This window comes from Sciurus vulgaris, assembly GCF_902686455.1.
Source record: "Sciurus vulgaris genome assembly, chromosome: 2".
Classification (NCBI taxonomy): Eukaryota; Metazoa; Chordata; class Mammalia; order Rodentia; family Sciuridae; genus Sciurus; species Sciurus vulgaris.
In genome coordinates, this window is record NC_136462.1 from 191,447,886 (window position 1) to 191,474,543 (window position 26,658).

General features: G+C 52.5%; 1 protein-coding gene across 21 annotated transcripts in view; it reads right to left on the reverse strand.

Annotated features, from left to right (window-relative positions):
- ZMYND8 (zinc finger MYND-type containing 8) overlaps positions 1-26,658 on the reverse strand; it is a 105,638-nt gene that overhangs the window by 17,339 nt on the left and 61,641 nt on the right. For 17 of the 21 annotated variants that reach the window (XM_079127924.1, XM_079127925.1, XM_079127921.1 and 14 more), the window contains 5 exons: positions 18,676-18,816; positions 11,714-11,866; positions 8,844-9,353; positions 4,436-4,819; positions 2,197-2,360 (listed from right to left, as the gene is read on the reverse strand). In XM_079127924.1, the coding sequence (XP_078984050.1) occupies positions 2,197-2,360; positions 4,436-4,819; positions 8,844-9,353; positions 11,714-11,866; positions 18,676-18,816 (1,352 nt within the window). The remainder of the gene's footprint in view (positions 1-2,196; positions 2,361-4,435; positions 4,820-8,843; positions 9,354-11,713; positions 11,867-18,675; positions 18,817-26,658) is intronic. The other 4 variants (XM_079127914.1, XM_079127912.1, XM_079127913.1 and 1 more) reach the window with 1 other exon arrangement.

Below are 26,658 nucleotides of genomic sequence, written 5' to 3' on the forward strand. Positions count from 1 at the left end.
CCAAAACACACAAACCTGGGCCTCCAGCTTCAAGTCACCTCGGAGACGGAGAAGTTCATCAGAGCCCCTCCCCCAAACGCCAGTCCTGCCTCAGAGGAAAGGGGCTGCAGAAGGTGGCGGAAGGGCCACGGCTGCGGCAGCTAAGGAAGTGGGCTCCGTGTGGGCCGCAGGTTCAGGTCTCTTCCAACCCCACAGAGCACGTCGGGAGGACGGCGCCCCCTGCTGGCGAGAGCTGTAACTCCTTGCCGCCAGTCTCCCTCAGGCTCAGCCTCGACGCAAACAGTATCTGGTGAAATCAAACTTGGTTTTATCTAGGTTTTTAAACTAAATCGATTTAAGTAACAGGAATGAAATTTAAATAAAAATATCAAGTCAAAACTAGCTCACGGGATGAACAGGTAGGAAAACCACCCTGGAATCCTCCCTGTTCTGAACCTCAGGGACCCTGATCTTCACCAGGGGGACCGACACACTCAACCCAGTGGTGGCCGAGACGGAGGTTCTGACAACCCATGGACGCAGCTTAAGAGCAGTTACTGTGAGAAGCCAGGGGCAAGTCTGAGGACAGTGACCAGCCAGCCGCGGGCTCTGCATCCACACACACGCTGAGCCAGGTCAGGAGTACTGTCCAGGCCCGGGCGCCACCGTGCCAGTCCCAGTAGACACACTCAGCGCCAGCCATGTCGGGGAGAATGGAGCCAGGCCTCTGGCCAAGAACCCTCGGAGGTGAATGCTGACCTGACCACCTACGGAGCCTGGAAGAGGACCCTTCCCAGTCAGCCTTGTGACCAGCCCCCAACCCAGGCGGATGCGGTGGCTCAGCTGGAAGGGTCCGGAAGTAGGTGGTGCAGCCCAGAGCCCTGACCCCTGACCCACAGAAATCGGGGGATGATGGACGTGTGCACTGTTCTGAGTGGCTAAGCTCTAACTGCGGAGCATCAGATTACAATGGCACCTGGAGAGAAGGAGGAATGAGAAACAGGGCTGGGGCTGCAGCGCTCACCGGGCACGTGCGAGGCACTGGGTTCCACCCTCAGCACTACAGAAAAACATAAATAAAAGAAGTATTGTGCCCACCTACAACTAAGAAACATACATATTAAAGAGGAGAGAAAAATAACTAAGAAAAATTCACTTTGCTTATTAGTTAAGGATAAACTGTTACTGCTTAGGAAGTAACTTATCAAATATTTGGATTATTATTAATTAACTATTACAAAGTCATTAATAGAAATAACCCCAAACCAGACATGGTGGTGCACATTTGTTATGATCCCAACAACTTGGGAGGTTGAGGCAGGAGGATCACTAGTTTGAGGCCAGCCTCCGCAACTTAGTGAGGCCCTGTCTCAAAATAAAAAATAAAAAGGGCTGGGATGTGGTTTGGTGGTACAGCACCCCTGGATTCCATCCCCAGTGCTGCTTTAAAGAGAAAGGACAAAGCCTCAGCTAGAAAGCAAGGCAACACACATCTGCTCAACATCCATGGGCCACACACCTACTGCGAGTCCTCGCAGTGAGAAGCAGGCAATCTCCCTACACTGGAGCCGCTACCGGTGGTCCCTCGAGCTGCTGAGGGGTCCCTGATAGACAGCTGCTCCTCGGGGCAGAGCACTCACGGTGCTGAGGAGAGCGGCAGCTCGGAGTCACCTGACCCCACAATGACCCCAAAGCACCTGCCGATAACAGAGCAGCCGGCGCTGCGTGGGCGAATCCCGCCACTGTGCCAGCAGGAGTGTGCCCGGAGGTGGGCCACGAGCAGGAGGGGACCCACAGCCCCCAGTCCACAGCCTCCCGCCACGATATGCCGCCCAGAGGTACAGGGGTGACCCAGACCAAGACGTCTGAAATCACGAACCCCAAGTAAACTTGTCACGCGGCTCTAGTCGGGTCCTTGGGTCGCAGCTCACTAAAAAGTCGCTTTCATTCCCCGTGATCTGGAAGTGCCAACCACCCACTGGGTCAGCTGTCCTTTGCTCCAGCACTTAGGGAAAACCTGTCCCTCAGGAGCGGCCTGGATGCCCAGGGGACGCCTATGCCTTTGCGCTTCCCAGCGGGTCTTCCTGGCGCTGGTCTTGTCCACTCTACAATGCGCTGCTAAGAAACGGCTTCGAACCCGGGGAAGGGCCGGGCTTGGAGATCCTCTGGAGTCTCCCGCCCAGGGGCGCCTGTGAGTCCCCCACGCCCGCCACTCACTTTGCTTGTGTACTTGGCGATGTCCGCGGCGACATCGGCCGAGGCTGTGGCGATGGGCAGGTCGGCGTTGACGGAAGATGCAATCAGGGGCGATGGCTGTGTGCTGGTCACCAGGGTGATGGTGGACGTGGACGGGCTCTGGGTGACCTCCTTCTGCTGCACAGCTAGGAGAGCAAAGGGCCCTGGTCACCCCAGACACGTGGAAGGGCTGTCCCAGCACAACGCTGCAGTGACAAGGGCAGCCCTCCCTCGCACACGCCTCGTGGGCTCTTCTACTCTAAAGTGACCAAAGTAGCAGCTGGGCTCCCGAGTCCTCCTCTTGGTTTGGCCCAGAACTCGGCATAAACACTTACTTTTAATTTTTTTTTTTTTTTAAATGCGGTGCTGGGGATTGAACCTGGGGCCTTGTGCTTGCAAGGCGAGCACTCCGCCAACTGCGCTATCCCCCCACCCAGCCCTTGGTAAAAACACTTGAACAGACACGAACTGTCTCTAAGAGCTAAAGGTCGCAGGTAGCACGGGCCTGGCGCCCTGAAGTGCCCGCCTGGGACAACGCCAGGCTGCCTAAAGAACCACGCTGGTTCCAGCCTGCAACTGGGTAACTGAACGTGGGGCTCGGGTCTTCACAGGAGGGTGGGCACCTCACCCCTTCTGCCCTCTGCTGTCCACTCTCCTGAGCCTCCGCTTCACCCCGTGCTGCTCCCCCGCCTACCTTCAAAAGGCCCAAACCTCTACCCAGGCAAAGCAGGGGTTAGTTCGCCTGGACTCCCTTGCCTAGCCCACGAGTACATTACTGGTTAGCATCGGTCCTCACCGCCCTGACTAGTGGTGCGGGAACACACAACTGATGAAGATGTGTCACGTCGCCTTAACCAGCGGAGGAATCCTGCCCAGGGTGCTACTGATTACGTTGGTCCTCGTCATTTTATTCTGACCGACCATTTGAAAGCTGAGGACCGACCGTCGTGTCAACCCATCTTGCTGGCAGCAACGATCCTCCCCTGGGGAAGGATCGCGGGCTCACGGGTACGAAGACAGAAGACACAGCCATGCGCGTCTCTAATAACCTGGATCCAGCTCCGCCCCGACCACGTTGAAGCAGCAGGATGGCTTCAACTGCCTTCCGACTGGACCTCTCCAGCTCTCCCGTCCTTCCTCTCCCCGTCTCCCACTTTGGAGGGTTTCACTGCAGCCCCCTCCGAGGGCCAGCTGCCTTTCTACCTCACATCCTGCTGCGACTCGGGAGGCCTGCTTCCCAGGGAACACTCCCTAGAAGACTTTAAATCAGGGATCTAGGGGAAGCCTCCCGAGGAACCAGATCTGCACCAACGTTCACAAACCAGGGCAAACTGATCCCGGACAGATCAGCGTGTCTGCCCTTACGTCAGCTGCAGATGGAGTCTCCTGCTTCGATCCTGCGACTTCAGCAAGCAGTTCCTGCCGCTGGCCCACCTCACGGGGGTGGCGAATCCCCAGTTTTTAGAGTAACCTTTGCTATGGATACCTCACACTGTACTCACACTGTACTCTTCCCAAAATAAGGCCCAGGGCTTCACTCATGTGCACATGGATACTTTATACAAAGATACATTTTTTTTTTTTTTTGCAGCACTGCTTACAGTAGGAAAAAACTGGAAGTAACCTAAACGCCCACCAGGAAGGAAATGCTTTAAATAAACTAGGGAATACTATGCAGCAGTCCAAAAGAATAAGGCAGGGCTGAATGCTCAGACATAGACAGACCTCTCAACATGCTGATGAGTGAAAAAAAAGCAAGAATGGTACCATTTTTATGTTTTAAAAAAGAAAAAAAGGGAAAAAAAAAGTACTTGTATGGTGTCACATATATGTGTGTGTGTATATATATATAAAATTACATGTGCACACATGCATAGGGAAGGGTTCTGCAGTGACTGACCGTGGCTACCAAAGAAGGGAGGAAAATGAAATGGAAGGTGAACGGAACAACATTCAACACTCAGATTCTTGTATAAATACTCTGTCCCCTTTCTAAGGAGAATATAAGCATGGATCACCTATAAAATGGGCTTAAAAAATTTTTTTAAGTAAAAAAGCAAGTTGCAAACCAGCTTCTAAAAATAATGCCAAATGGAACGCGGGAGGCCTTCAGGACACCACGGCCGGGACGCAAACGGGGAGGGAAAAAATAAAAGCGCGATGGTTTTTCTCCTGTCCATGTGGCCGCCGGGAGCGGGCGCCACAGCGGGGAGCTCGGTACCTTTCACGGCCTGTCTGGTCTGATAGCGCGTCCCCTGGGAAGACTGAGGCTGCTGCTGCTGGCTGTGCTGCTGTTGCTGCTGCTGCTGGCGCTGCATCTTCTGCATGTGCCACTTTTGGGAGGACGTTTGAAACTTACTTGGCGAGCTCCACACGACCCGCTGCACGGCCGGGGCAGTCTCCTTCGGCAAGAGCGGCCTCTGCTTTTTCACCGGGCTTCCTGTGACGGCGGCGGCGGCGGGTGCGGTGACCGAGACGGTGGACGTCGTGCTGGTGGTGGCCGGGACCCCAGCCACGGGAGTTTGGGAGGAGGAGCGGGTGAGCACCGGTGTTTCGGGGGGAGACTGGCTGCCCGACGTCGTGGACGGCGGCGCTTTACCTCCAACTGCAGCCGGTGCGGGAAACAGAGAGACAGCGGCATTGGACTCGGTTCCCCGGCAGGGACCCGGTGCCTGTGCGCTCGGTAACACCGCCCCGGCCAGGAGTGCCCAGGGCGTCCAGCACACCAAGCACACCCCACGGAGCGGCAGTCCCACCGGCAGGCCTCTGGGCTGCTGGGCAGCTACTGAGGCACCGTCCATCTCTCCTCCACGGAGCCCAGCGGGCACCAGACACAGCCAAGACGCCCGCAGGGAAGGACCACCAGTGGACAGAGCAGGGGACACCAGAACCCCTGCGAGTGCTCAACCCATAAAGGCCCAGCTGGACTCAACCCAGGGGTGAAGAGGAGCCCCTTCGACTAGGGAACCTCCCAGGCACGCACCCCAGAGAACCAGCTGGCTCCCCCTGCCCGGGCCCTGAACAGCACTGGAAGCACCCCCAGGAAGGACAGTCTCCTCTTCGTCTCTCCTCGGCCCCTCCAGGACAACGTCTCAGGGCGGTGCTGCCGTCTTGACACCTGACACTAAGCGGAATTCCACCCCGTGGCCAGACCCTGCCCCCGGGAGGCATCGCGAGCTGTGAACGTCTGCTCCCGCCTCTGAGTACAGTGCACTGTGCAGATCTTCCTCGTGCAGGGGTCAAGTTCAAGTGTCAAATGCGTTTGACTCTTTTTGAATGAGTCGCAGTTAATAAAAATATTGCCACTACCTACACAAGCAGGGCTTCACGTTCCACAGCCGTGCACGTGAAGCTGAGGCGTGACACCCAGCGCCCTGTGGACCCAGGCTCCCTGGAGGAGCGGGGCTGGGGGCATGGGGGGTTCCACCAGGCACAGCTGCGACCGAGGCAGCCTAGGGTGGGGACACTTTGGTAAGGAGACAGTAGCACAGGAGTGGCGGGAGGCAGGGTGGAGCCAGACCCACTGGGGGCACAGAAGGGGTGGGCAGGCAGGGTGCTCGCTCAGCCAGCGGGTGGTTATGGCGCAGAAGTCCCAGCCATGGGTTGGGGGACTGGCCCCGAGAGGACACCAGGGAACACACAGCAAACATGGTGCAGGTCAGCCCTGGACCTAAGACCCCTCCTGGACATCAGACTCCCCAAATGACTGAGCTGGACTGTGGGGGGCGGGGGGGGCGGTTCAGTAGGCTGTGGGGTACAGAAGGCCAAGGAGAGTGAAGGGAAGGGACAGCACTGGGCGGACTCTGGGCTCGCGCTGCTCCTCTGGAGGGGTGTGTTCGGCCCAGCTGGTGAGCAACAGCCCGGGGGGCTGGGTGGGGGTCTCTTCCTGCAGTGAGGGTGACCGGCAAGGACTGGACACAGCCCCTGTGCCTTCACTAGGGCTCTACTGAGAGCGGGCAGAGGCCTAGAACCCTGCAGGGCTCCCGCCTGCAGAAGTGCGTTCAACACCTCCCCCACCCAATGACAAAAATACGCGCATTAGTGGGCGTTAGCGAGCCTGCGTGGCCCTGCCGAGGGCAATCCCAAGAGGTCACTTCTCTCTGATTTACAGGAGCGAGCGGCCAGTGCAGCAGGCAGCCGCTACTGGCCGCCGCTCTGCAGGGGTCGCTCTGGCCCTTTTCCTTTAGGAAGTGGGGTGGTCTGAAAAGATGCAGGCTCCAGCCCCCCACGGTTATCATTTAGAAGTAAAATATCTTAATTTCTCGGGAACTCTGATGGTTTACTGGGGGTGCGGGGGCACCTCGAGGAAATTTCATTTGTCCTAGAAATCTGGATTATAACCACCCAAAATGCATCTCAAAAGGGAGACTCCTTCACAGGGCCAGCACCCTAGAAACTGCCATCCAACACCCCAACGTCTTCCAGAACTTGCCGCTGTGAATCAGCTTCCCTGTGGGGAAGGATGAAATGACTCCCGGGCCCAGCGAGGGAACACAGTCTCTAAGTGGGCTGAGTCTGTTCTGTTCGGACCCAGAAAAGCCACCGTGCTCTGAGGACTAGCTCTACCACGGCTGAAGCAGGACATCCCCACACACCCTCCCAAACGCCTTTCACAGATCCAAGCAGGAGGGAAGCTCACAGGTGACGCCACCCTCCGCTGCAGAGTCTCACACTGAGCCTTCAAGACCCAAACCACCACGGAAGCTCTGGATTTAAGATCAGTCAGTTCCACCCCAATCCCTGGGAAGCTGCTAACTGAATGGTGTTCTACAATCTTCTGCTCAGTCATCCAGAATCTACTCCGGGGCTCCTGGAGACAGTATGAGGAAGAGCCCTACTTGTTCTCATCAACTGAAATGCTTTCGATTTTTTGGAAAGTATGAGAACTTCTAAGAATCTCTTCCTTTTTTCCTTTCACTGCCAGGAAGCTCAGAGCCCAAATGGAAACTCAGCTTCGCTAATTCTAAAAGCTGAACAGCACATACTTCTGCATAAACTGTTCCCCAGTTATTCTACCTTCATTCCCCTTTCACACTGACAAACTTGTTTATTTTCATCCTGTTTCATGGTTATGCACTCTTGTCAATCTTTTGCAAATCCTTTCTGGAAGAGGAAGGGACATAAAACAAATCCATAAAAAGACCTGCTCTAGAAAGAACAGAACAGTGTAAATGTGCCACAGGAGTCCTAAACCACCTACACCCAAATAACATGCCCACAATCCTCATGGAACAAACGCTACTGCTCCTGTGCTCTGCAGTAAGCAGCAGCAATCTCGGACCTCAATTCAGGACATCACTGCATTTTCCAGAAGCATCCTTAATCTAAGAGATGGTCGGGGATGGATGCCAGTGTCCTGTCTGCTCCTTCTCCCCGCGCCCCTGCGCCACACGGAGACATCCTGTTCTCTTTTCCTGAGCTGTGGGATCCCCTCTCCCCACTAACAACTGAGGCTCCCAAGCAGCCCAGGTTGACCCCACAGAAGGAAGATTCTCAGCACACATCAAGGCCTTGCTTTACAAAGCCACCAGGTTGGGGGAATTCAAAGGACACAGACTCGGTTCTTACTCAAGGGACTGGATGGGACGTTAGCTCCTGTCAGAAATCAGGCACAGTCAAAAATTAAACCTGGCTCCCCAATAAGTTACTCGACAGTACCCAAGGTCTTATGGCTACGACCTCTAATCTGTCCTCAGGCAACATTTCTCCGGGGACCCTTAATTAACCTTCAATACCTTCCGAGGGCACACCGGACTCCAGCTACCACCCGTGTGCCCAGCCAGCTGGAAAATGTGCTGACGGCTTTCTCGGGGCAAGGACACCCTTCGACGCAGGCCCAAGCTCCTTCTGGAGGGTCTGCCTGCAAGCGTAGACATCACGGCCGGTTCAGAACGGAAGAGGGTGCCCTGCTGAGACAGGGTGCCCTACCCAGGAAGTTTGGTCCCCCACGGATATCGGACATATTTTTTGACAGCCACACCAGAGGTACTGCCGCCATCTAGTGGTAGAGGTCGGGATGCTCCTGACATCTTCCACTGCACAGGACAGAGAATTCTGCAGGGCAAACTGTCAGTAGTGCCAAGCCAAGAAGCCCCGGGCTCGAGTCTGCCAAATGCAAACAGGAGGGACGTCAGGTCAGGTGGATGTCACCGGATACTGCCCCTTAGAGCATGGAAAGCTCTCAGGCACACTGGTACCACTTACCAAACAGTTTCACATTCTCATAAGAAAATTTATCTGGTGATGCTTGGGTCGTGACAGGAAGCTGGACTAATGAGGTTCTTTGGATGCTCCCAAGTGCCTGAGCCTGGTCAGATGTGGACATATCAAGAAACCCTTTAGAGACACTAGTGGGCGCGCTGGAAAAGCAGCAGCTTAGCTCAACAGGAGTTCACTAATCAACTATCGCTTTCTAAGCGGCTTCTCTTTCTGGGCTCCAGAAAGAGAGTGGTTGCCGAGCAGGCCAAGAACAATGGGCCTACCTCTCAGCCCTGGGCCTGCGCTATGCTCGACTGGGGGAATTAAGGCCATCCAAGCTTTCCTTGCTCCACGGTGCTGGGAGCCCCATGGCTTCTGACAACACACGGGCAGGTGGGATGCCAAACCTGGACACGGACACGAGGACTTACCGTCCTGCTTGGGAGGTGGCTCTTTGGATTCCTTCTTGTTTTTCCGACCCTCCCGCCCAGAATGGTCTTCTCCCAAGTCTATGACAAGTTCACTCTCTGAATCGGAGTCCAGGCCCAAGTGCACCGTTGGGGAATCCGTCTCATCTTTTCCCTTCAGTTTGTCCTTCGTGGGATGAGGTGATGGCTTGGCTCTCTCCGCAGAGTCCTTCTCGGGCTCCGGGCTGGCCTTGGCCTTGGCGGCCCCTGAGTCTGCCTTCTCGCTGACTGGAGACGAACTTTTCAGCTCCTCTTTGACCTCCACGGGGTTAGCAGGCTTGGGCTTCTTTTTGGCAGCGGGTGGCTCTTTGTCCATTCCGCTGCCCTCTTTGTCCTCTGCGTCTTCCGGCTCATTCTTCGACTTCTGCTCATCGTCACTTATATACTCACTGTCACTACTATCTGATTTCTCGGAATCCTCCGAATCACTGTGCTCCACGGCCGTATACACATCTTCCGAGATCTCATTTATGCCTAAATTCAAAAAGAAAATCCGGCATGTGACATAGTTGCCAAATAAAGGGCAGGACCAGAAAAAAGGCAGAGAGTTTCCGTGCCAAAGCCTGGAACGAGAAAAACACAATCAAATCGCATCACACTGGCCTGGTGGGGTCAGGGGTAAATTGAAGCAGCAACTGAAAACAACTGACAAAGGGGAGCTCTGTCTGTGGAGGGCTTCAGAGACAACGTGGGACCGACCACCGTGTTACTAAGCGTGAGCAAGCGACATCCGCGTCACTGAAAACTGGCAGGGGGTGGGGGGGCAGGGAGGGCCTGAAGGGACAAGCCACTCAAACACCAGGTTAAAAAATAGAGGCTCAGAGAATCACCTGCCCCAGGACACAAAGAAAACAAGGCGGAGGCAAAAGCAGAAGGCGGGCCTCCTCTGGATGCTTCCAAAGACTTAACACCCGTCATCCAGGCCTCCAGACAGAAAGTTGGAGCCTTCAAGCCCATCTAGCCGTCAGACACCTCTCACTAGGGAAGCTGTGCTTCGCACACAACGTGTTTGAGTTTTGCTCTTTATGACTTAGAACTCGGTACCCAATTCCCACATCAGGAGACTGCATGGAAACCAAGATGGCGGGCAGAGTCATCAAAGAGCAGAAGACACTTTGGGACACGGGGCTGCAAAACAGCAGAAGGGTGGGGCCAAGCAGCCGTGGGCCCATTGTGGGGAAGAGGGTCTTCAGGTGACCCAAGAACCCAGCAGGCCCCAGCACAGAGTCAACTACCAGGGCAACTGCACTGTCCTTCCACTCACAGAGAGGACAAGATGGAATCTCACAGGTCTACGTCCATCTAAGGGAAAGCACAGAAGCGCAGCTGCGTCACACAAACAGGGGCAACAGCACATTCCTAACTGGTTCTGCGCAAACCCGTTGTGCTTCCTGCGATGAACCGAGCGTGGCCAGGTCAGAGGTAAATAATACTAGGATCCAAAAATTAAAATAAGGAAGAAAAGCCAATCAGCTCTGGGACTGTCTTTACCCAAGAGCCTCTTGAATTGTCTTGACCTGGACGCACCAAAGAGAAACCTGCAAAAGGACAAGAGCCATGAAGGCCCAGGACACGGGAGGCTGGCAGAACACTGGGGAAACACACCTGCCTCCCCCAGGCCTGATCAAAATCACAAGAAAAACACAAAACACCCCGATGTAATAGGACCTGGATCCTAGGCTTGTGCTAGTGTAGCCGATGGCTGGACACGGGAAAGACGTGACCACGAGTGTGGTAAGAAGTGCTAAGGAACTGGAACCAAAACAACAATTTAAATCCTTCTCCCGTTTTTATTGGCTGTGTGATCTTGAACAAGTGATCCACCTCTCTGAGCCTAAGTTTCTTCATCTGAAAAATGCAACTCAGAATAGTAACAATCTCCCAGAACAATCTATGCCTAGGGCTGAGCATGGTGCAGGATGTACAAGAGGCACTCAGTTAACAGGAATACTAAAATTCTTATTAGCGATAATAAATAAGGGCATTACACAGCAGGGTGGGAGGACCCAAGAGGGATAATTAAATGACTTGCCAAATCTCGCCCATACCAATGACCTAACCAGATGCTCCAGTAAGAAATGATGTCCACTGGATAAGCCCAGATGACCCCTCCTCGCTCAGAGACCCAGAGCACCCAGCCACCATAAGCCCCAGCTGTCCCTCAGATCTGTGTGAATGGCCTCCTGGTTCACTCAACAAACGTCCCAGAGCATCTATGTGCGCAAGGCCAGGTGCATGGGGGAAGGCAACTTCTTGTAAGGTAAGCTTCCTGTCCTCAAAAACCTTCCAGTCTAGAATAGGGGGGACACCCCACGGGAGGGACCACTCGGGCTCCCAGGCAATAAAGAACCAAAGGACACCGAAGAGAGAAGGGCAGTCAGGGGCGGCTTCCTGGAGGAGGTGAGGACTGCACTCCACCTTAGGGAAGGGCAGGATCCAGGAGGCAGCGTGAAGGCGGGCAGCCCGAGAAGAGGAGTGGGCAGCAGAGCAGAAGCAGGAGGCACAGGGAGCGGCCCCCCCGTGGGTACAGGTTCCTGCAGGGCAGGCTCAGGACGGATGTGAGACACTGGTGCGAGCTGAGGGTGGGGCAGAGGCAACTCGGAGCACCTTTAAGCTTTCAAGCCTGAAGCCAGGTCTGCAGGCTGCCTTCGCTGGAGAATCAACTGAATAATTTTAAACTAGCAAGTCCCCAGCGTCTTGCCACGAATGCAAACACCTTCTAGTTCAACCACCGGTTCAAGGTCAGAGCAACCAGGAACCAACCCTCACTCGTCCAGGTGGACGTCATTACCACAAATGTCAGCGAGCCCCAGCAAGCAACCCAGAAGCCATACCTAACTGTGCTTTGCAGCTCTCTATGGTCTTGTCGAGATTCAGCTGGAACCTGCTGCGGATCTGCCGCTTGGGGGAGATGAGAGGGACCGGGGTGGACTGCTGCTGGACGGACTCACTCAGCTCCTTCAGGTCCATCTCCGCTTTGCTCCGATCTGGAAGACACCATGGCAACGTCGTAAGTCCAGGCACTGCCCCCCCACCCCCCACGGCACTCACCACTGCGCTTCCTGGCAGCTGAGTTAGAGCAAAGGTGTGCACATTTTAGGACAAGGCATACAACAGGTTTTGGTCATTTGCCCCCACAGTGTCACCCGCGTGGCAACATGGGGTGACTGGAAGGTAATGGTCACTAAGTACCCGTGGCAGGCTGAGTGCCACTGGGCTGCTTTCAGATGCAAGCTGGATGGTGCTGGGCAGAGTCTCTAGAACCTGGGGTCCTCCAAAACCAAAGGAGGTCAGTCTCAAAATCAGCTCCCACCCCCAGCGCCAAGCCCGGGTGAGGGAGGGCTTCTACCAGGAGAGGCTCGGGCCCCGGCTGCCTATTATCCACAGGGCTTCACTGTTCATTCTTGGTCCACCCAATCTGGGGCTCAAACTAGAAAGGGAGGTGAAACAGAAGAGGCCATCCTTCCCGCTGTGCCTCCCTTCGCCCGACAGCCTCCACGGAGGCGAGTGAGTAGATTCGCCCTAGATGCTAACCTGTGGCCAACAGGTCTTCTCAGGTAGGAACTGAAGTTCCTCAGCCGGACTCCCAGGCAAAGCCCTCTGCAATGTCATCCCCCAACCCAAGTTCCCTCCCTCACCCCACCAAGGGCTCTTTATATGACCAGGTGGACCAAATTCCAAAGGGCCGGTAAGCTTACATTTATCAACTTGCTCTCCCACCTCCTCTGCAGCTGCTTGTCCCAAAGCAATGTAAAAACTACGGTGGCTGTAAAGGTCCATAAAGCAGTGAGAGGTGCTGTAGGGGGCACCTTGTCTTTCCCTTGACCTGCTATCCTGTGGCATCTCTTTCAACCCAGCCCAGCCAATCCCAGATCACAGGTCAGAAAGCAGGTGGCATGTGACCACCCACCAAGGAGAACAAACCACCTCTAAGCCTGTTCCTACCAGCTGTGAGCTCATTCCCTGGACTTTCCTTCACCTCCCTGCTGAACCCACACCCAAGGCAACAGATTCATTAGGCTATTCAAGTAGCTCCAGGAGATCATCTCCGAGCTTCCAAAGCCCTTCACAGTCACCCCGTAAGGGCATTCGCTAGCACTGCACCAGGAGAAGCTAGCTCCTTTACAGTAACCAGAAGCACTCGGCCCCCAAAGACCCCACCCAACAGAAGCAACAAACTCTTCCAAGGACATTCCCACCCAAGTTAACTGGGAAGGGCTCTTTCCTCAAACCACATGCCAACCACAAGCTAGCACAGACGCTGCCGCTATTCAAGAAAGGCACCCTCAGAAGAGCAGGTGTGTGTGTGCTCCCGCCTGTGCACACTGTTCACAGGCTGATCAGAAGGCTTTCCGGGGAGGACAGAAGCCCAAGAGCAGAAGACTCAATGCAACCTCCTGGAGGAAGAACTAGAAGATTACCTACGCCTGATCGGCAAGCACCCTGAAGCAGCTTGCAGAGAGCATCCATGGCGAATTGGCTCGGTGCACCCGGAACAGCCCGCCAGCCAGTGCTACATCCTGATGCCCCCAAATCCTGATGTTTTCCTGTTAACTTAACTCAAACCAATATGGAGGAACTGAGAGGCATAAATAAAAAATATACATATGCTGATGGATGGCTCCCGCCCTCAGGAACCCTGCCTTAGGCCGCTGAGAGAGCTGGGAAAATGCCCCGGGGGACTCTTAGGGGCACAGAAATCACACACGCTGCCTTCGCTGGCAGCAGCTCCGTCCTTCTGTGGGGCTCATCAGCTACAGCCTGACCTGAGCCACCGACCTGCCCGTGTGCTCACAACACAGCCCCGTCGGTTCACCCTCGGAAGACTCAGCTTTTGAACACTGACCATCAAGAACACAACAGAGGGAAAGCACCCTCTTCTATAACACGCGTTTTCTCCCCTCGATAAACTGCTACTGTGTTTTTTTCTTGTAAAGAATAAGCCACCAGCCAGGCGTGGTGGTGCATGTCTGTAATCCAGCTGCTCAGGAGACTGAGGCAAGAGGAAGGAAGTTCAAAGCCAGCCTCAGCAACTTAGAGAGACCCTGTCCCTAAATAAAAAGGACTGGGGATGTGGCTCAGCAGTTGAGTGCCCCTAGGTTCAATCCCTGGTACCAAAAAAAAAAAAAAAGGAACCACCAAGAGGGTGGGGGTGCTGGGCTCAGCCCTGGGACTTTCAAGGCCTTAGCCTTTTGCAATCAACAACATTTGGGCCTTTCTCTCCTCCACAGGGAGAAGAAAGAGCTTCCTCTGGCTCATGGTAGGTTATCAGGACTTCTTCCACCCCTGCCCTTCTATATCAGGACCATCTTCAGAATCTACTGTGCTGCCAGGATTTTGAACTTTTCAGTTGATATGAAGACAGCTCAGCCTATAAATGGAAGCCAGGGATTTAAAAAAAAAAAAAAAAAAAAAAACCATGTGAGAGAAGCAGCACGATCTTACATTTTTGCAGGAAGCACAAGTCAGAACAACCACTTTAGAGGTCAATTTGGCAATCTCTCTCTAAATGTCAACTGCCCAAGGCTTCTGACCTCCTTCCACTTCTAGGAATTTCTCCTATGGATACTGTCCCACATGGGCAGAAGCAGTATCCATTGGACCTGTTTTCCCAATAACAAAAAATGGACAACCACCCAGAGTCAATACATAAGGTGCCTGGACAAATATTTAAAAAAAAGAAAACAGTAAAAAGAAACAGATCTTCTTTGTTTTAAAGCTGTTGGCAGACTAAAATGAATGGACTTCCAGGAGCTGGAAAATGGCGGCTCCTTCAGGGAAACAATTCATTAGACAAGAGACCCTGGCAGATACACCTATCAATCAAAGCCCAGCAGAGGGCTTCCCATCTCATTCACTGTAAGTAAATGAGAGAACATCTGGGCAACCTAGGCCGGGCTAGCCTCCCTGCTCTTAAGGAAGGGCTGATTTCCAAGGGGCTTCTCTGCACAGAAATAAAGGTATCCCTCAGTCAATGACAGAGCAGAAATGATAAAGCTGGGTCTGACAACTCTCCATGGCGCTGTCCGCATCTTCAACAGAGCATCGGGGCACACTGTGGTCACCACCAGGAGCACTGGACTGCTGGGGCTGTTCAACTCTGCACAGGGAGGGAGACGCAGGGTCTAGGAGACCAGAATTCAGCACCATGTTTCTCGGCAAATTTCAGTTTGGGGATGTATGATTTATCGCTGCCATTAAGTCACAGAAGGGGGCCTGAAACAAACCAGCAGGACCCAGCTTCCTGCCTAAAGGAGGGGGGAAGAGGCCCAAGACAGCAAATGAGGCCAGTGAGCAGGCGGGGTGAGAGCCCAGCCCCACAAGCCTCACCCACCCGCCCAGCATGCGCGGGAACCATGACTCACTGAGCAAAGCTAAGGCACCAGCTGTCAGCCCGGGGGCCAGTTTCTGTATTTTGGGTTGTATTTGTTTGACTCCTCAAGCAGAATTATATTTTGCTTTTAATGCATATGAGCCAGTGTTTATTGTGTTTTGCTTAATTTGTGTGTTGTGGGGTAATGGGGATGGAACCCAGGGGCATGCTGCCACTGAGCTACACCCCCAGACTTTATTTTGAGGCAGGGTCTCATTAAGATGCTTAAGGCTTTGCTAAGTTGCTGAGCCTGGTCTCAGATATGAGATCCTCCTGCCTCAGCCTCCCCAGTCACTGAGTTCACAGGTGTGGACCACTGTGCCCAGCGCCAACAGCCAAGTTTTAAAATCCAGGCGAGGGGCTGGGGAGATAGCTCAGTTGGTAGAGTGCTTGCCTTATAAGCACAAGGCCCTGGGTTCGATCCCCAGCACCCAAAAAAAAAAAAAAAAAACAAAAAAAAATAAAATCCAGGCGAGTACATGCACATCCGGGGAATTTTGTTCGTTAATCCCAAGCACAGGTTCAACGGGCAGGAGCTTCCTCCTTCAGAAAAGAACTTTGCCCGTGTTATCACTGCCCAGAGGGAATCTTCACCTAGCCTTGACCCCCGGGCTGACCTCCCCAAGAGGCACAGGAGACTCCAAGGCGAGGGCCCTCAAAGCCTCACACGGCTCTATCTTGTAGCACTGCTGCTCGGGTTTCTCAACTCCAGCTGCACAGACAGGCCTGAGCCCAAAGGCCAAACTCCACCTGATTCCTGTGTGACTGTGAGTGGGTGACTTTGCTTCTCTGTGCCTCAACTCAACCTTCCCCCAAATGGGACTACGTATTACCTACCTGAAAGGCTGTGGAGCTTGTTTTTATAAAAGTCATTTTAATCTACGGAGAGCAATATTCACTTTGGGGGGGACCCAGTTCTGTTTTAACACAGGCACAGGTGCACACGAACACCCCTGGCAAGTCCTTGTCCCCAAGCACTCCCTCCTGGGCAGCGGGCCCGCCTAAGTGCTGGTCTGCAGCCATCACTATGACTTTGCCTTTCCCGGTGTGGTTTTAATGAAATTCTGTCTCGTTAGACTGTCTCGTCCATCCCTGGCACTCTGTGTCCTTTCTGCCTGGTGGAATTGTCACATGGACAGACATGACCAAGCCCCACAAAGCATGCTCCCAGTCCCAGGCAATGCCTGGGGAACCCCTCACCCCTCCACTGCCATTACCTCCACTGCCCCCAGCACGTCCCGCGCCCATCAGGGAACTGAAACCCCACCCGTGAAACTGCCCACGTTCACACTGCTTCCAGGGAGGCCAGGCAGGAGCCTCAGCCTGCGCCAGGGCCCACGGCCATGCCCGCCCACCAGGACACGCCACAGAAGGATCCTGCACTCCCTCCCACGGTGCGTCGAGCCACGCAGAAAGACCCGCAGTGTCACGAGGATGCCCACCCCACTTAGGGAAGGAGCTATTCTTGGTGCGCACGACTGGCAGGGAGGAAATGTCACGCGAGCAGGCCTCCGCACGGCCTCTGTTCGGGGTGTGGAGGAGGGAGGCGGCGTGGGAGAGGAGACCACAATTCTGGGAACAGTGAATGTTCCCAAGGCAGCGAGTGGGCTCCCGTTCAATCCAGGGAGGAACCGACCAGTCACTCTGACTCAGAGTCCCCAAGTTCTACCCTGATTGCCCTGATCCACCCGGACTGCAGGAACAAGACAGGGGCCCAAGGACAAAGGGCTGGACTCCAGCCCGGCTGCCTGTGGCGCTGATCCTGGGCACCTGAGGGTGCTCTCCAGACCTGGGGTCCCCCTGCCTGTCAACCTAGATTGCCGGAACTCACCTCCCGCAGACCCGGGTTCAGAAGACCCTGCGTCACGCCTCCGAGTGCCCACTAACCTCTCCACCTCGGACGCTAACACGCATTTAACAGACTCATCCTTCTGCCATTCACAATCAGGAAGCCCAGTTACGGGCGCAGTCCAGGAATTCCACGTCGCGAGGCTGCCCGGGCATCACTGGAGGCTCAGCAGCACTCTACTCACTGGATGCCAGTGGCACCCCCACCCCCAGGGGTGACAACCAAATGTCCCAGACATTGCCACATGTGGGGTAGATAGAACTTACCTGAGACCAGAAGGACTGACAAAGGACTATCCTAAACACAGCACAGAGAGTGGTCCTTCTAAACCCGAAGTGGGCTCCCGTCCCTCCACCCCAGGGCCTGCCAGGCCTCAGCCTACTCACCTTCTGCCCTGCCACTGAGATGCAGCCACTTCAGCCTCCCGGCTACTCTTACAACACACCAAGGGAGTCCCTACCCTAAGGACCTCCAAAATCTTTTTTTCTAGAATATTCTCCCTCCTGTTACTGACATGACTGGTTCTTCTTCTTCTTTTTTTTTTTTTTGCAGTCTTCTTGACCTGCAAACCTCAGCTCACCCACCTTCTAGAGCCCCTCCTTACCTGCTCCACCCGGTGAGCCACCACCCAGCCTGCCTACCTCCCCTCCAGTGGCTGCAGTTCACCTCCAAGGCATCTGCCATGGCGTGAACCCTCCGGCCTGTCTACCTTGATTAACTCCCTGGCCCCAAGTTCTGAAAGAGCAGGTCCTAGCTGACTTGCTAACCTGCCTCTCTCCCCTGTCTATCATACCAACCAGCATGTAACAGATACTCAGTAAAAAGCGGGAGTCCTGATGGAATGGCTCAGAAAATATCTTCCTATTTGGTTATCTGGCATTACTAGTGAAAATCTGTGACACTTTGGCCTAACATAGTATTTTTTTTCTAACAAAGTATTTTAAAAATAACCAACTGAAACCCAATGAGTTAAAGAAAATAATAATGCAAGGAAAGAAAAAAATATTTAAAAAATTAGAAGAGAACTAAGAGAACAGTGTATCAGAGTGCCCTGAGCAGAGGAAGGTAATACTGATTCAAGAAACTTCTTTCAGCCACGTGTATGTATTTACATATCAGCGAACTAGGTTACAGGATCAGGGAGAAGCAAGCTTGTAAACATTGTCCTAAGGCACTTCAAGACAAAAACAGCTTTGCCAAGTAGGTGTGGTGGCACATGCCTGTGATCCCAGCACCTAGGAGGCTGAGACAGGAGGATTTCAATTTTGAGGCCAGTCTCAGCAACTTAGTGAGACCATACCTTAAAAAAAAAAATACAAAAGGGCTGGGGTGTGGCTCACCTCACCCTCACCCACCCCACCTCTTTAATTTTCTACACAGAGAAAGCAGTTCAAGGTTCAAGAACCACACATAGGGCTGGGGAGACAGCTCAGTTGGTAGAGTGCTTGCCTCGCCAGCACAAGGCCCTGGGTTCAATCCCCAGCACCACAAAAAAGAACCACACATAAAAAAGGACATTACAATCGCCAAGTCACAGCTGCCATGGAAAGACTCTTCCAGAAGTGCCAACTGACCCAGATTAAGGTTCAGGATGCTTCCAGTGGTGGATGTTTTGTCCGTTTTCGTCATGATGGGCGCAGACGCTTGCGGGGAGAAGGGCTTCGGGCTGCCGGACAGACTCCCTGCTTGCCCCGTCTTCGTAGAGGCTGGTGAAGCTGAAAAGGCATGTCATCGTTAGAGGACGGACTTAGAAGCCAACAAGGAGAACATGTGGGCACGGGGTGGGGGACACTGGAGAAGCCTGTTTCATTCTGGCCAGGGCACCACGGCACGTGGAGGGGAGGGCGGGATGGCTGGCCCTTCGCTTCCAGCAAAGGGCTTTCACCCGACACTGAACCATTAAAGCCACGAGGAACGCGGCCTCCCGTTACTCCACTAAATACAAAGCTCTAAGACAAATCGGCTAAGCTGCCAACAAAATTGGTTTGGCCCATCCACGGGTGTAAATCTCAAAATAAACATCGATGAGCTCAACCAGCCCCCGGGAGGTCCAGATGTGGAGATGAGGAGCCAGGCTTGGAAACGGCATGGCATCCGCGGGACGGGGAGGCGGGGCGCGCATGCAGCCCGCACCTGCTGGGTCAGCCTTCGGGAAGGCTCAGCTACTGGTCCAGAGGTTCCCAGGCTGCAGGAAGCCACACTCAGCACCAGATGGAGGAGGGAATCGGTGGTCACTAACCCCTCCTACGTGTCTGGAACTTCAACAGGACAGAGTAGTCCCGAGGCCTGAGGCTTTCAGACCTCAAGCTACCTACAACCTGCTCCTCCCTTGGCTGGGGAAAGCAGTGACAAATGACAAATGGCCCATTGTCCTCAGACAGGCAAGAAACATCAACTCTGAGGTGCTCTGGTCTTGACAGCTACTGATGGCAAAGGGTACAGGGATCGAGACTCCCCAGGGACTTTGAAAGCACCCATCCACTGGGGTGGCTGCTTGCCTTGGCTTCCTCGCTTGCCAAACGAAGCTGCCTGCACATAAGCTCAGCATACAGAGCCCAGCTCAGCCCCGGTGGGAAAAACCGTAGGGGGCCCTGGATTAAGCAGAGGTCAGGAAGTAGACACTGCAGTTCCAATCCCAGCCCAGCTGCTGGCTGCTGTGTGGACTTGGGCAAGGGTCCCTGCAGCTCCCAACCTGGCAGCATCAAAAGGGAAGCTGATGGCTTGATATGAAGGAGGAAAAAAGCTGCACCTCCCACCACCACTGTGAGGGGTGCATCCAGCCATCTGTCAATCTGTCAGTCTGCTTGATAACCTGACCCTACCTGGCATCTGCCGAGTACTTGATCCTCGCGTGCTGTGAGGTACGTATTTCCTATTTCCTCACTGACCACTAAGGCTTTGGTTCATCACTGAGCTCATAATTCTCAGCCAGAGCCACTGTGCCCCCTACCCAGCACCACCCTCACCAGACACGATTGGCAACGTGCACAGGCACTTTTGGTTGTCAGAAGACGAGGGGAGAGGAGCTGCTACTGGCATCTAGTCGGGAGAGACAGAGGACCCTGCTAAATGTCCTTTGACAGCCCCACAATCAAGAGTGATTCTCCCCCTGCCCATTCGCTCCTCACTGTATGCATCGCACCTGCAAAACCAGGCCTGGTCACAGAGGCAGGAAGGAGAGATAAAGGAGAAACTGGAGATAAAAAGAGACCTCAGCCTATAAAAGATGTAGGGAGTGCTCACTTCTGGGGATTCTAGAACATCAGCCATGGCCCCTCAAGTCTGTATTATTACTACTTTTAAATAAAACCTGCTTAATATATGTAAAAAATAAAAAGAAAAAAAAAAGAAGAAGAAGAACTTTTTGGCCCCAAATGCCACTACTGCTGAGATTGATTTAAGTCACGTGAGAATCCTTTCTCCCCAAGAAATGGGGCCAGGGGTGAGGCCTAGTTTAGCCCATCCATGCCAACTGGTGCTTAGCAAGTGCTCGGTTCACATGAGAAATTGTTTTGAGAATTAAGTTTTTAAAATATTAAATTAGATCCATTCTACTGTAAGGATCTGCAGACTTGTCCAGGCCTGGCATGTAACAAACAGTCCTTCAACTGGGGGCCGTTACTGTCATTACCACTATCATTACCACTGAACAAGAAGCAAGAATAACTATAAAGGCATTTTAAAGAAATACGACCAATAAAATCTTTACTATGGATTTTTAAATAATTTATTCATTTATGTCGTACCTCCTTACAGAAGAGATTTGTGGTAGCTAAAAAGATCCAAATAACATATTCCTTGGGTGGATTAAAGACCAGAGCTTTTCTAATGATTATAAACTAGCAAGTCAGGAATTGCTTGGGACTGCAGAGAACTGACAAGGAGGCCTGATCCTGAAGGGTAGCAAAGCCCTGGAGCACACAGAACCCAATCCAGAGAGTCCACGTCTCCCTGCTTCAGGGTCAAGTCCAAGTGGAAAGGGGCCAGCAGGGAGTCCAGCAGAAGAGTCCCACCTGAGATCCTGCCGTGGGTTTTAGCAACATGCAGGTTGAAGTCACTGTTTTTTTTTTTTTTTTTTTTTAACCCTTATATACATTCGTGTGTATTAAAATAATAATTGGAAACTTTTAACTCTAGCAATGTTTCCTTTGTTAATCAACTTTGAGTATTAGGATATGAGAGACGTGTCCTAGCACATGGCTATGGCAAGAATGAGGGTAGCCCAAGATGCTGTTCCCATGGAGATGGGCCAGCTCCACTCCCCACCTGGACGGGAGAGGGCATCTCCCACCCCAGGGCCCTGGGACTGCAAAGCTTCCTGGACTCAGGAAAGGAACTCACCTCAGGGTCCAGCAACCCACAGGTCCCTTCCTGGAGAACTCGCCATCCCCTTAAGAAAGAGACCTCCATGCCCACCTCCCAAGCAACCTGTCCCACCTCCCCAGTCTGCACTATCCTGTGCCTGACCTGCCCCTCCTATCAGTTCATGCCCTGACCACCTGCTGCCAGCTCATTCAAGGTCTAACAGCCAACTCACCCTTCACCAAGGTCTGTGTTCTCCACTGACCTCCATGTGTCTCTTGCAGTCTCCATGGGGTGGGGGAGGTCCCACTGCCCCTCTGGACACGGCGCAGGTGCACACGCAGTGCAAACACACACACACACACACACGCAAGACGGGCAGTCCTGATCTGAAAACTCAAATGCTCCAGAACTTGAAACTTTTTCCTTCTTGGTGCCAGGGATGGAATTCAGGGCCTTGTGCTCGACCACTGAGCAGCCCCAGCCCAAAACATTCTGAGCACCTGACGTCAGGCAACAAGGCGGGAGCTACACAGGGGCACCAAAAACACTGTACGTTTCGTTCTGGCCTCGCCTCCTCGGGGCTCTCCAGCCACACTCACCTCCTGCTGCCCCGGGGGCTCGGGCCACTTCCCACCTCCGCCTTCACACCTGCCCACCCAGCAGTTCACACTGGCTGCTGCTCCTCAGGGTCCAGGTCTCAAGCATCACCTCCGTGGAGCCCTCCCTTGCTGGCCCATCTAAGGTGACACCTGTTTACAGCTCCCTGTGGCCATGAGAACGTCCGATTCAAGGCAACAGCTCCGAGGGGCTGCCGGGCACCCAGGGCACGGCCTGACATGCCAGGCACCTGCTACATTCACTGAAGAAGGAGGACTCTCTCCTCTCATTACTGTGGTCACAAAAAGCACCAAAGAAATGATAATAACAACCAAAACAAGACCTTTGTCATAGAAAAGTACCAATGGAGTCAATCTTAATATTAAATAGTATGCAGCTATGTATCGGGTGTGATTAACGATCCAAAAATAAAGGGCTGGGGATGGAGCTCCGTCTCAGAGCGCTTGCCTAGCATGCACAAGGCCCTGGGTTCAACCCCAGCGCTGGAGAACAAAACCAAAACACACCAGCAATAAGAACAAACAAACAGCTCACGGAAAACTATAAACGGTCAACGAACACACGGAGGGGATCACTGAGCTCCCCAAAACGAAAAGCAACGCTACAACGTCCAGACTCTTCTACATGTTCTTCTTGTATGCTGGTCAAATGGCTTCTAGAAATAACACCTAGCGTTGAGAGTAGGTGAGGAAAGAAAAACACACACAGATCATAACGCCTTTCACGAGAACGCCTGGGTGACGGTGATACGATCCAAAATTGAAGGGTATAAAATTCACAGACGCCAAAGGGGCCATGCTGGGCGCTCCGTCCACAGAGATCTCGTAAAATGCACCACAGTTGCGTCTATAATAACAAAAGAAAGGGGGCGGCTTGTTCAACCAACTGGAAAGCAGTGAAACACATCATGGGATAAACGGCCAGACAATCCTCACGAGAATGGGGCAGATCTGCAGCGTCTGACCAGGACGGGCCACCACAACAACAGAAAGGGAAAAAGCAGGGGTGCAGAGCGTCCCACGTGTGTGAAGCTCCTCGGGGCACACGCACACCTTCACGTGAGCTGGACCTACTTTTCATCGAGAAGCATATTGCACAAAACATTAATAGTGCCAAACTTTGGGGAAAAAACTAGAAGGTCTTAATGTAGAGGTAAAAAGGCATTTATCTTAACCAGGCGTGGTGGCGCTCACCTGTGATCCCAGCAACTCAGGAGGCTGAGGCAGGAGGAGCCCAAGTTCAAGGCTAACCTGGTCAACCTGTCTCAAGATAGAAAATAAAAAGGACTGGGGATGGAGCTCAGTGGCAGAGCACCCCTGGGTTCAATCCCCAGAACTGTCCAAAAAGGGAGAGGGCTTTTCTCTTTTATTTTACTTCTTTCTATAATACTCTGGGCTGGGGATGTAGCTCAGCTGGTAGAGTGCTTGCCCCACAAGCACAAGGCCCTGGGTTCGATCCCCAGCACGGCAAAAAAAAAAAAAAAAAACCTGAAAAGGTCACTTTTTTCTATAATGCTCTGATAATTGCTTTTTTTTAAATAACCATATGTATGCATTACTCCTAACTTTTAAGAAAAGTGTCAACTAGAAGAATTTGAATTATAGTCCATATTGTCTTTTTTAAAATACAAAAGGAAAAAAAAATCTTTAAAATAGGTACAAGATTATATTTAACAGAAAAAAAAAGAAAATGAAGGGAGAGGAATTCTATAATTCCTACAAATCCAGTGAGGTTCAACGGATATGTTCTTACAGACCCTTATTCTGGCTTCATATGCGGCCATCTACAGGAACCTGTAAGACATGAGGCTGGCCACATTGCCTACAGCATTGGGAATTGAAAAGTCTAAATATATATAAGGAATATTGTATACTCAGGAAAAAGACACAAATTCAATGTAAATATTGAAGAACCTCAAACAATCATATCAACAATGCTAAAGTTCAAAAGATTGATACATTAAATATATTAAATCCAAGGTTCTTAACAGGGACTGGAGGGGTAACTTTGCCCCCAGGCAATGCATGTCCAAAGGCATTTTTGCCTGTTACAACTATGTGATGTGGGTGCTCCTGGAATCTCATGGGAAGGGGTCAGGGTCACTGCAGGACTGCAGTACACAGGACAGGCCTCACAACCCAGACTTGTCCAGCTCAAATGTCAAGAGTGCCTGGATTGAGAAACGCTTCTTTAAATCATTCTAGACATTTGCGAAAGCAAAAGGACATTTGGAAATGTTCATTTCAATTAAACTTTGAAACGGACGCTGATCCTTTTAGAAAGCCATAAATCTTGCCCAAAGGAAGAACCAATTGCCTTTGAAGTCACAAATGATTTAATCAGATTTTGCACTTTGATGTACAATTCACGAGTGTGGGCTAAAACACATCATTTATTATCTACATTTACAAAGCCCTGGCCTGAGCTGCTAAGCACAATTCTGACTACATGAAACATAGGAGTCTTAGAATTAAATTAGAAAAACGTGCCCCTTCCTTCTCCCATGCACCCCGCACTCGGGCAGGCGGGGTGTGGGTGGAGGACTTAATGATTCATGCTAAATGCACCTGACTTATAAACTTGAAAACCACCTCTACGTTCAGAGGGCTGCCCCTCACACAAGCCCAGGTGCTTCCCGTACAGACGGTGAGCTGCACGGCGGACCATCACCGGGTGGGTCCAGGGTGGGCCAAGAGGTGTTGGTCAAATGCTGTTCTGAAGGGTTATTTACTAACATGCAAACAGACCCAGAGGGTGAAGAGGCCAGGTATGGTGGCATGCACCTGTAGTCACAACCACGTGGGAGGCTGAGGCAGGAGGATCCCTTGCATTCAGGAGTTCAAGGCCAGCCTGGGAAACTCAGCCAGACCCCATCTCAATAATGAAGATGAGGCTCAAAATTAAAACAAAAAAATCCTACACCATCTACACCAGACATTGCCAACAAGGGATCCGTGAACTAAAGCAGTTCACAAACACAATTGATTCAGGATAGAGGATTTTTTTTTTTTTTAGAAAATTGGAGGCACTGTATAAAAACTGGGGTTGTCTGCAATTGAAAAAAATATTTGAGGGCTCTCTTGAAATATCACCAATCTGGCAGTACGAAGCCTGCTTAGCCCACTTAGCCAGAACCAGCGTCTGAGACAAGGTCCCAGTACCACTTGCTCAGCATTTTGAAAGGTGCTGACCAAAACCCGTTAGAGAGCTATAAGCAGCGCCTTTATAATAAAATGCAAAAGAACAGAAATGTTAGCATGCATCCCGTTATCAGAAGACTGAGCCCCGTGTGGAAGAGCGAACCATGTGCGCCCAGTGCACGTGTGCAGGTCAGGACTGCTGTGTCCTGCTGCTTTCCTCACCGCATCTGACCTCACGCACCTCCGGGCCAGCCTGGTGCTTGGGGATCTATCTTCTGTTTTCTGTTTAACAGTGTGACATATAAACCTACCCCCAAAATGGCCCAGAAATAACATGGGAGGGCTGACTATGGGAGATGGGATCATTAATGACTTTAGTTTTTGTAGTTAACAATTCTTTTACAATAAAAAAGTATCGCTGTCGTAATAAAATGGAGAGCACAGACACACTTCCCCTGCTCCCTAACGGGAACCGCAGTGGAGCTATAACACCGAAGGCCATTAGCCCGGAGGGGGCGAGCGCCAGGCCCCGGGGTGCCGACCCCAAAACAGCTGAACGTGAAGGCATCAATTCTGGCCCAGAGCCGCGCCTCTAATCCCGCCAACGAAAGGCAGATCTCCAAACTCTCTCAGAAACGCTATAGAGTAACTTGCGCTGCTTGGAGTCTGCATGCGGCAGCCCGCACACTCTTCGCTGCTATCAACTACCTACGAGGTTTTCCTATCCTATGGCAGGACGTGTCTTTTCTTTAAAGGGGGATTTGGGATCAGCCGCAGCTTTGTCCCCGCTGCATCTGCCCTGGCTTGGGGGCCATGAATAGCTCTCCCCGGCTCCCTGCAAGAAATGCTGCTGCCCCAGTGCCAGCAGAGGGCAGCAGGCTGCAGCAGACGGAGCTCGGTGCCTCCTCTGCGCTCTGCAGGGCCATTAGCGCCCCAGAAACAGGGATGCGCTGGGCCCAGACGTTCCCCTAACCTGCCACCTGTGGTGGCGGCTGGCAAAGTGGGCACCCGGGCTAAATCTGGCATGCCACCTGTTCCTGCATGGCCTGCAAACTAGGAGTATTTGACATTTGTAAGAGTCTGGGAGGGAAGAAGGAATCAACCGTTCAAATAAAGCAGGTGACTGACATGAAATTTGCATTTCAATGTCCACCAACCAAGTTTTATTAGAACTCGGCCACCTATTGTCTACAGCTGCAAAAAACATCTTTAAAACCTAAAATATTTACTATTTGACTCCTTACAGACACAGGGGCAATTTGTAGATTCCCTGTAGGCTTCCTAGGCTCAACTGCCAGAAGTCTACAGGGAATCTACTACGTTCTCACCTAAAAAACCCAAACGACAAGGAGTTCTGTCACAAAGTCCAATGCCATTTATCCCTCCCCTCCGCAGCTCCCAAAGGAACAGAGGCTAAACTGACCATATTAGACGCGTCCTAATGGGGCAAACTGTATCCCCCTGAAATGGGGTCCAGGAGAACTAGCGGTGCTT